Source organism: Danio rerio, chromosome 10 (assembly GCF_049306965.1).
Source record: "Danio rerio strain Tuebingen ecotype United States chromosome 10, GRCz12tu, whole genome shotgun sequence".
NCBI classification, from domain to species: Eukaryota; Metazoa; Chordata; class Actinopteri; order Cypriniformes; family Danionidae; genus Danio; species Danio rerio.
In genome coordinates, this window is record NC_133185.1 from 42,453,029 (window position 1) to 42,463,788 (window position 10,760).

The following is a 10,760-nucleotide window of genomic DNA, read 5'->3' on the forward strand; positions in this document are numbered from 1 at the left end:
GCACCATCTGCTGTTAAAAACAAACCTAGAACAGTCTTCTGTTAAAATCAAACCTAGATCACCATCTGCTGTTAAAAACAAACCTAGAGCGCCATCTGCTGTTAAAAACAAACCTAGAGGGCCATCTGCTGTTAAAAACAAACAAACCCAAAGCACCATCTGCTGTTAAAATCAAACCTAGAGCGCCGTCTGCTGTTAAAATCAAATCTAGAGCAGTGCCATCTGCTGTTAAAAACAAACCTAGATCACCATCTGCTGTTAAAAACAAACCTAGAGCGCCATCTGCTGTTAAAAACAAACCTAGAGCGCCATCTGCTGTTAAAAACAAACAAACCCAAAGCACCATCTGCTGTTAAAATCAAACCTAGAGCGCTGTCTGCTGTTAAAATCAAATCTAGAGTGCTGTCTGCTGTTAAAAAAACTAACCTAGAACAGTCTTCCATTAAAATCTAACCTAGAACAGTCTTCTGTGAAAATCTAACCTAGAACAGTCTTCTGTTAAAATCAAACCTAGAACATTCTTCTGTTAAAAACAAACCTAGATCGCCATCTGCTGTTAAAAACAAACCTAGATCGCCATCTGCTGTTAAAAACAAACCTAGAGCAGCGCCATCTGCTGTTAAAAACAAACCTAGATCACCATCTGCTGTTAAAAACAAACCTAGAGCGCCATCTGCTGTTAAAAACAAACCTAGAGCGCCGTCTGCTGTTAAAAACAAACCTAGATCACCATCTGCTGTTAAAAACAAACCTAGAGCGCCATCTGCTGTTAAAAACAAACCTAGAGCGCCATCTGCTGTTAAAAACAAACCTAGATCACCATCTGCTGTTAAAAACAAACCTAGAGCGCCATCTGCTGTTAAAAACAAACCTAGAGCGCCATCTGCTGTTAAAAACAAACAAACCCAAAGCACCATCTGCTGTTAAAATCAAACCTAGAGTGCCGTCTGCTGTTAAAAACAAACCTAGAGCAGCGCCATCTGCTGTTAAAAACAAACCTAGATCACCATCTGCTGTTAAAAACAAACCTAGAGCGCCATCTGCTGTTAAAAACAAACCTAGAGCGCCATCTGCTGTTAAAAACAAACCTAGATCACCATCTGCTGTTAAAAACAAACCTAGAGCGCCATCTGCTGTTAAAAACAAACCTAGAGCGCCATCTGCTGTTAAAAACAAACAAACCCAAAGCACCATCTGCTGTTAAAATCAAACCTAGAGCGCCGTCTGCTGTTAAAATCAAATCTAGAGTGCTGTCTGCTGTTAAAAAAACTAACCTAGAACAGTCTTCCGTTTAAATCTAACCTAGAACAGTCTTCTGTGAAAATCTAACCTAGAACAGTCTTCTGTTAAAATCAAACCTAGAACATTCTTCTGTTAAAAACAAACCTAGATCGCCATCTGCTGTTAAAAACAAACCTAGATCGCCATCTGCTGTTAAAAACAAACCTAGAGCAGCGCCATCTGCTGTTAAAAACAAACCTAGAGCAGCGCCATCTGCTGTTAAAAACAAACCTAGATCACCATCTGCTGTTAAAAACAAACCTAGAGCGCCATCTGCTGTTAAAAATCTAACCTGGACCACAATCTGCTATTAAAAACTAACCTAGAACACAGTCTTCTATTAAAATCTAACCTAGAGCACTTTCTGCTGTTAAAAACTAAGCTTACAATTAGTTACATAGCATTCAAAAATCTAAGAATCGCTCACTGAATCACAATACATTGATACATGGTCCCAGCTCTAATAAACACCATCCATTTCACTGCTGTTTTAATTGGAAGAATAACCGACTGTATTCTTAAGCTGCTCACTTTTTTCCACAGCAAACTCAGTTCCCAGACTATGCAGAGCTGATAGTCAAGTTTCTGGATGCACTGATTGACACCTATCTTCCGGGCATTGATGAGGAAACAAGCGAGGAGGGTCTGCGGACACCCACCTCTCCATACCCTCCACCTGTGCAGAGCCAGCTCAGCATCACTGCCAACCTCAACCTCTCAAATTCAATGACCTCGCTGGCCACCTCCCAACATGCACCAGGTCTGTACCACATTACTTACTAACTAGTTACTACTTTTTTTAATTGATCTATATATCTCAGGTGTTCCCATAATCTTTTAGTTAGTTTAGCAAAACCAATAACAATTCATCTCCATGTATTGTCAGTTTAAACAGTTTAAAGGGCTTTTAGCTGCCACAGTTATGGAATTCCCTGCCGTTAGATATTGTAAGGTGTTCTTGAGTGCTTTGACAGGCGCCTATAAATAAAAGATATTATTATTAAACCCCTGACTCCTGTTGCACAAAGCTGGTTTAAATTTTTACTCTGAGTTTGAGCTCAAGAAACTGGTTTTGTTTTGATCGGGTTTTGTTGCCATAGTAACTAATATGACGCAGTGAACCTGCTCCTCTTCAGGTTTTATTCTGTGGGTTGGAGACTGCAAAACCAAACTGGACCAATCAGCTGTGAGAAACAAGCAGGGTTTCCGCAGGGTCTTAAAAAGTCTCAAATTTAAAAATGGAAATTTTAGGCCTTAAAGTCTTAAATTCGCTGTTCTAGGTCTTAAATGTTTTAACACAGGTTTTATTTTTCCGATGTCCATGTAACGCTACATCTAATGCTCATTTAAATTATTTTAAGCTGTTGTTGCTTGGTTTTCGTGGTGTTGTAGTTCTTTATTTCACTAGTCCAAATGTAATTTGTGGAATTACAACTACAAATGAGACCAACATGCAATAGCCAATCATTTTTCTGGTATTGAACGCAGCAAATGTGACGTCATTGTTGTGTTTGCGGAGGTTCGCTTTGTGTGCGTGACATGATTTCGGTTGGCGGAGCGCACAAAATTTGTTGAGACTCGGGCAAACAGTTCGCGTGGCACCGCATTTGATTTAACTTGATCTCAACCCGATTTGATTTGTTTAGTTTTGTTCACCCAAAACTTACTCTGCAACCCAGAGTTTGTTCAACTCACCTCAACAGCCCTCAGATAAACAGTTTTCTAAGAGTACAATTGCCAAAACAGCATATTCATTCATTTTCCTTCGGCTAAGTCACTTTATTCATCTGTGGTCGCCACAGCGGAATGAACCGCCAACTTATCTGCTTATGTTTAACACAGTGGATGCCTTTCCAACTGCATCCCAGTACTGGGAAACATCCATACACACTTATTCTCACTCATACACTACGGCCAATTTAGCTTATTCAATTCACCTATAGTGCATGTCTTTGGACTGTTGGGGAAACCAGAGCACCCAGAGGAAACCCACACCAACACAAGAGAACATGTAAACTCCACACAGAAGCGCCAACTGGACTCAAACCAATGACCTTCTTGCTGTGAGGCGACAGTGCTAACCACTGAGCCCCTGTGTCGCCCCCAAACAGCAAATTAGACCTGGACAATGCACCAAGATGTTAATGCAACTCAATCCAGGCTCATAAAAATTCAGGATAGCAGCATATGTGCATTCCTAGGAGAAAACTCAGGGCTACAATAAAGGGATTTGAGCGAGTTCAGAATCAGTGCTTTACTGATAATCTCTGCTTTCAGTTAGTTTTGCTCTTTGTAAGTTTATTTGTGAGCTCAAACAGGACAATTATACTCTGAAGTAAGTTAAACATGAAAAATGATCTTACCCCATTCAAACGTTCTGCCATAGTGTCTTTCTCTCAACCACTATGAGGTTGTCAGCATCTATTTACAGTTCAAATATGCCGCATTTGCACTTTGACTGCATTCTGTCTTGAGGAAGTGCTGCTCAGTGTAGAGACTGCTTCAGTGCTTTATAGTTTACATTTTAAAAGTTTTGTAGCAGATGAAGATGTGCACAGTGTACGCAAAAGCAGCAAAGGTTCACAGCAGTTTCTGTCCCTACTGGGGGGGGAAAACACATCTGTATATAAAGCTTGAGGACTATGTTATGGTATGTCTACCTAGTTTTTGTTTTTTGGAACTTGGAGGTGATATAGCAGGTGACTTTCACACATTAACTACGTTTCCATTTACCTATTTTTATGCATATTTTGGATATGTGTATAAAAACGGTTAGTGGAAACGCCATGATGTGCATACATTTTAAAAACGCACATAAAAACATATGCGCATAACTGAGTAGGATAAACTTTTTATTCTATAAGAAAAGATGTGCATAAACTACGATGGAAACACTTTTACTGGACAAATTCCAGTACGCGCATTTAAAAATTTCATGTGATTTTGTTATAAAAGTGTGTGTGAATGGACAAACGAGCAAGCTGATCACACTAAAGCATCTGAAATGTATACCTCATATACTTGTGTAAAAGTAGAAAACAAAAACAAAAAAACACAAAATGCATTTAGAAACAGTTACGTTCCCCCTTCCCTTCCTCGCAGTGGTTTGTCCCACTGCCTGCTTTCCCAGTTCATCTCACCTACTCTACACACAGTACTCTGCAGCACAATTAATGTTGAACTCCAGTCAGTAGGGTATTTTATTCACTGTAAATAAAGCGATTCTCTTTAATTTAGTTAATGCAGACTCATTCATAAATTAGTTGCGGCAAAAATGCTCATCACCGATGTAACTTTTCATAAATCTGCTATATTAGTGATTTAAATGACTTATCTAGTTAATGTTAGCTTGTCTACAATAGCATGTTACATTGTGCACAGCAATTAAAATGCCAAAGCTGTTTCCCATGCATTATTTTATTTGTGACAACTTGGCATAATGTTTACTTAACATTAACAGCCACAATTAGCATATTGTTTAGCTGTGTATTTACTAAATGAGCACTGTGCTAAGATTGAAATGACTTCACTGTTTTTTTTTTTTATTTATGTTCTGTTCTTAAGTGTTTTAATTAATTTAAAATTAAATTTTAACCTTTATAATTCCTTGTTTTATTGCATATGAGAAGCATGTTGAAACAACAGAAATATCAATGAGTGAAAAATAAGATCCATCTCTCAGCAGCTCTTCTTTGCTGTCTCTGACTGACCCACTCAGGCCATTCCATAAACAATAGTAATGATTGAAGCAAAGGTTTTCACTGTGGGGACATGTCTTTATAAGTACTGTCTTTATAAGTACAATTTGTCTGTTTTTTGTGTCCCCTTTAAAAAATGCTCATGACAATTTTTTTATTTATTGTCCACTCTACTGTTAAATGACATTTACGCTCATGCTTTAAGCTAGGGGTCATCAAACTTGTTCCTGAAGGGCCGGTGTCCTGCAGATTTTTGCTCCAACCCTAATCAAACACACCTGAATGAGCTAATCAAGGTCTTACTAGGTATACTTGAAACACCCAGTCAGGTGTGTCGAGGCAAGTTGGTGCAAAACCCTGCAGGGACACCGGCCCTCCAGGACTAAGATTGGTGACCCCTGCTTTAAGCAATTGATGTGATTTGTCTAATCATGCAAATGTCTTTTTTTGTTGTTGTTGTTGCTTGGAACAGGAATGGATAAAGAGAAAGTGGATCTATCCCCCACCACGGGTTTAGCAGCCGACGGACGCACACGCCACGGCTCGGCCAGCCAGGTCCAGAAACAGCGCAGTACCGGCAGCTTTAAGAGACCTAGCATTAAAAAGATTGTATGAGAACTGCAGCACAGCAGGGTTTCGCCTCTGCTGGACCTCTAACATACATTCTGCTGCCTTTTCTGCGGCTTCTCTTCACTCCCGCTAAACCCAGCATTTACGATAATCTTTAGGTTCTGCTGTTCGGGATCCAAATGAAAACCTCTGTTTTTAAAACCAGCCACTGTTTAACACGGATGGGAGGACGTCCAGTATTTTTAGTTATATTTGTGCATAATAGAACTGAATAGTATATTGTTTTTTAAAAGCACTACATTCTTTCTTACTTTTAATACGTGGAAGTATTAACCAAGTGCCATTCCTTTGTTGCATTTATTTGGTTTGATTTATGAGACGCTTAAAAGAAATGTACAATCGTTCATGAACAACTACAAAAACTTACACTTTGGATTTTATAGTAAAGCAAAAAAAAGTGTAATGAAATATTAAATGTGATGGTTTGTCAATTTCGGATTAGAAGGGAAAGGTTTAACCCTTGTGTACTGTTCAAATTGACTACCCTTTCGTTATGTTTGGGGCTGATTTTGCCCCATTGACTTCCATTATAATGGCATCTTTTGATTGCAAAGCCATGACTGCATATACTCAAGTATTCCTGATTGTTGCTGATTCTCCCTTTTAAGAAGAGGCCAAATTTGTCATTTTTATTGTTGATGATTAATTGGCCGCATTAACCCTTTAGAGTGCACTCACAATAGGCCGGGGTGACCAAACTCTGTCCTGGAGGGCCGGTGTCCAACTTGCCTCAACTCACTTGCAAGAATGTTTCTAGAAAGCCTAGTAAGAGCTTGATTAGCTAGCCCAGGTGTGTCTGATTTTGGAACTAAAGTTTGCAGGACACCGGCCCTCCAAAACCGAGTTTGGACACCCCTGCACTAGGCTATTCGAACCGAGCCTGGGAGCATTTCCGGGTTCATTGGACAAATGTGAGTGCTTCGAATCAGGCCAAGGCATGGTTCAGTTGGCCAGCCATGGCCCGGTTGGAAGAGGTGTGCCAGAGAGCGGTTCAGTTGGGCTTTGGCGTGATACACTTGTAGTGTGAGTGTAAAGCATACCTAAGCCCGAATTTGGATTTCATATGGATTTATTAATCTATCTTACTTTTCAATGAACGTCATAGTTTATTAAAGATGCAAACCCTCACTGCACGCCAGCTGCACCTTCAGCAAACTTCCTAATACCTGCGGCACGAGGACGTTTATGAGCGTCAAAAGCACTGCGTAAGTTACAACAGTGACCTAAAGAAACACTAAGTTACAATTTACGCACCACTAAACTTAGTTTAAACGTAACGCTTTGTTCCAACTAAATATTTACGGCAGCCTCCCCCCATGAATAACGGTAGAGGAGAGATGACGTCGAGATTAGACTACATCGAGTACCTCGCAATGATTATGAAGAATGATCTTCCTCTACTCACACAGCCTGAATTTCCTCCCAAATCTTGCATTTTTTTCGGTTTGTGAAAGAAGAGTTTAAATTTCTTTTGAGGAATGTTTTGTGTTAATTGACCCTTCGCTAAGCCACACCCAAAAACCGCCACTCACCAATCGTGGCTTAGCAACCGTAGCTATGCGCAGGAGGCCTTTCAAGCTTTTGAGCGAGAGAAACAAGCCAAAGCGTTGTTCATACAAATTGTGCAAATCTGATACTCATTATCCTAAAAGTTTGGACGGGGTGGTGGAATTTTTTTCCCTTTTCAAAATCTAAAACCCAAGGGGAGAAATGCCAGCATGGATCAAGCTTTATGAGGGGCACTTAAGAAGCGGATTTATGTTGGTTTTGACATTCCTGACACATTCTGTGATAGACTGACAGCAATAACTCACACACCTCTTACCCTAAAATATATGTTTCCTACATATATTTGAATATTTGAAATGACATATCATCAGAACAAAACAGAGATGTGATCACACACTGAGCACATGTGATCAATGTGCTTCACCTGCAGCTGTTTTTCAGTCATTTATATCCCTCATTATAATGTCAGAGCTACTATTCACTGATGTTTTCGTCGGTCTTTTGTAGATTTCGTCATTGGTGACCATGTTATACCGGGTTAGTGTCTTTATTTTGGTTTAATTAGTTATTATTAGATTATTTTTAAATGTCACCTCTCCTGCTGTGCATGAAATAAGCTGTTGAATAGTCAGTGTATGAGGCGGCTAGGCTAACCTAGCTTCAATTCTGATTTAATTATTTTCCAATCGGTTGACTATTATATCGTGAATATACCCCTGTAATGTATACTGCAGTCCTGTTTTATCTGGCTTTCTCGGATATGTCACCTGTTCGCCAAAAATGACTAATTATATCCCTGGAAATGTCTGACACTGGCGCATACAGTAGACGTGCCAGGCACGAAAGCTTGACAGGCATAACAACAGTAACTAAGGAGGGTGGGGCTTAGCGAAGGGTCAATTGTATCCATCAATTAAAATGAGAATTTGTTCATGACTGAGATATTCTCCCTGCTCTTTTCTCTTTTACGTCTTATGTTTTGATTTGAACTTCATGTGTATTTTGCGTGAATGCAGATATGTGCGCCATCTGTTATCAGTGACTGAAAAATTTAAAGGACAGTAATATATAGATGCATTAGTTGCAGAATTTTGAACCAGTCTGACGATTTAAATGCTTTTTATTAGCTATCACATCATCCAATGCAACTACACGCAACTTTACGGAGAGCTTACGACCTACTAACTACGGTTTGCCCTAAGAACATGTGGTGCAATTAAAGTATGAACAAATTTACTTTATTTTAGTAATTTATTTAGTGTGGACTTTACGTTCCAGTTTAAGAAATAACAGCTGGTGCAACAATACCCTGTTCCACAAAATATTAAACTGCATGTCACTGCAGCCCAAATGACTAAGAATAATACAAAAGGATATAACTAAAGCACCCTCCACTGTGCTGAGCGAGAGCGCTTCTCTTCCTGTTAAACTGAACAGTCGCATTATCGATGACGTAAGTGTGCTCCAGCTCTGAAGGTAAAGCAATCGGGGGAGAGAGGAAGGGGGACAATCGCACTTCAGCACGGTTCAAGGCAACTGTACTTAATGTGAGTACACACCTAGATAGGCCTGTGCAAAAAGGTTTCCGGCTTTTATATGGAGTATAATAGCAGATTATAGTGTGCGTGCATAAATACACTTACTATATTTGCATATGTTCTGAGAGCTGAGCTGCTTATTTTGATTTTCTCAGACATCTCATGGTCTCTCTTGCACTCTCACCCACTATACCCCAAAGCTTTTTTGCCCTGTAACTGATTATGAACAGTAAACATCAGCATTTGACCTCTTCCCAACAAGGAAAACCACCAACAATCAAGAATGCATGATTATATGGTGTCACGGCTTTGCATTCAAAAAAACGTCATTATAATGGAAGTCAATGGGGCAAAAACAGCCCCCAACATAACAAAAGGGAAGTCAATTTGCCAAGACTGTTTTGTTGAGTTTTTTATTTTTATTTTCCCAAAATATGTGTCAAAATACGTTTTGTCACCAGAAATCATTCCATTTGCTGGAACACAGAAAGTTGTGGCCAAATCAAGACTCAAAATCACCCCAGAGTGGATGAAAACATCCCCAACAGCACTCAAGGGTTAAAGATACACACGGCCCATCAAGCATTTTTAATTTTACAAGCACTTTTTTAAAATTTACTTGAAGCTTATATCTTTACGTTTTAGCTCAGTGAACTGTAACTTTCTTCCCATCCTGTACTCTCCGGTTTTGAGTTTTAAGACTGAAACAAGTCTTTCTTACTGGTCATGTAAATGTTAAGCCCTGTGAGATATTGTTTGTCTCTACAATGAAATCCAAGCTTAAAGTCATAACTTTTATACTTACCCCATGCCACTTTAACTCCTGAATATGTTGATTTGTAAGTACAGTAGGAAACTTCGCATTGGTACGTTTTAATGTCACATCGAGTGTTAAACGTTGGTTTAGTCATGATGGCAGAGACTGATGGGTGTTTCAGACACTACACAGTGAGGTTTTTTCCTCTTTCGGCACTTGAGGTTATGCAAACTTTTACATAATTGTTCTGTTTTGTTTCTATTTTTTATGCTTAAAGCTTCATCTTTGTAAATATATTTTTTGTGTAAAAATAGAAAGGTATATTTACTACACTGTAAATACAAGTGACATTGTATTATTTAGCTTTTTTGTAAAGCAGTTAATTGCTGAATATGTACAACACAAAATATGGATTATTGTCTTTCAATCATGTTCACTGCATTATGTCGATTACCATGGAGGGAAGTGTCGAGGATTGCACTGATGGTCGAAGTCTTTGTGTCCTCTGAACTCGCTTCATAGTACATTGTTGTTATAATCTGATCTCATATTTACAGATGTAACACTAATAAAGTTCATTTCTGTCCCGTTTGCTCATCGTATATGCATTGTGTTAAATTCAATTCATGTTTATTTCTTCAGCGCTTTTATAATATAGATTGTGTCAAAGCAGCTTCACATAGTAGATCTAGTAAATGTAAACTGTGTCAGTTCAGTTTTCAGAGTTGAAGTTCAGTTTAGTTCAGTTCAGTGTGGTTTAATTTTCACTGCTGAAAGTCCAAACACTGAAGAGCAAATCCATCAATACGCAGCTCCACAAGTCCCAAACCAAGCAAGCCAGTGGCCGCAGTTATGAGGAACAATATTCACCAATTGCCAAAAGTGAAGGAAAAAGAATCTTAAGAGAAACGAGGCTCAGTTGGGCACGACCATTTCTCCTCTGGCCAAACTTCTTTTCCAGAGCTGCAGTTTAGGCGCTGGAGAATGCTGGACGTCCATCATAAAGAAGCTGCAGGTGTGAGTAGGTCACTGGCGGTCGTTCAGGCTGGCCTACGAGAGTAGTGCGGAGACTCATTTGTCACTGGGGTCTTTCAGGAATCAGTCTCATGCTCTCCTCCTTGACTGCCACAGTATCTGCTCAGGATACGGCCTAGTCCAGGATTATGGACCATGAATTCATGTCTGACTTAAGACTTATTACTCTAGCTGGGGTTGCAATTTTTTTCATTGCATAACAAGAACAATAGCATACAAAAATTGACCAATGCAGCACTTATAATTGTTAAACATCAACGGAACAAATCAACAGAGAATTAAAGATAATAAAAAAATAACAGGGGGTATATA

The 10,760-nt window shown here is 39.2% G+C and overlaps 1 protein-coding gene across 5 annotated transcripts in view; it reads left to right on the forward strand.

The window, feature by feature from the left end:
• Positions 1 to 10,005, forward strand: part of nf1b (neurofibromin 1b) — a 128,182-nt gene extending 118,177 nt beyond the window's left edge. For 2 of the 5 annotated variants that reach the window (XR_012386487.1, XR_012386489.1), the window contains 3 exons: positions 1,825 to 2,041; positions 5,452 to 6,277; positions 6,431 to 10,005. Coding sequence is in view for 2 of the 5 variants with exons in the window: in XM_005169189.6 (XP_005169246.2) it covers positions 1,825 to 2,041; positions 5,452 to 5,594 (360 nt within the window). In the remaining 3 variants the exon portion in view is untranslated. Of the gene's footprint in view, positions 1 to 1,824; positions 2,042 to 5,451 lie in introns of all 5 variants that reach the window. The other 3 variants (XM_005169189.6, XM_005169190.6, XR_012386488.1) reach the window with 2 other exon arrangements.
• The last annotated feature ends 755 nt before the right edge of the window (positions 10,006 to 10,760 follow it).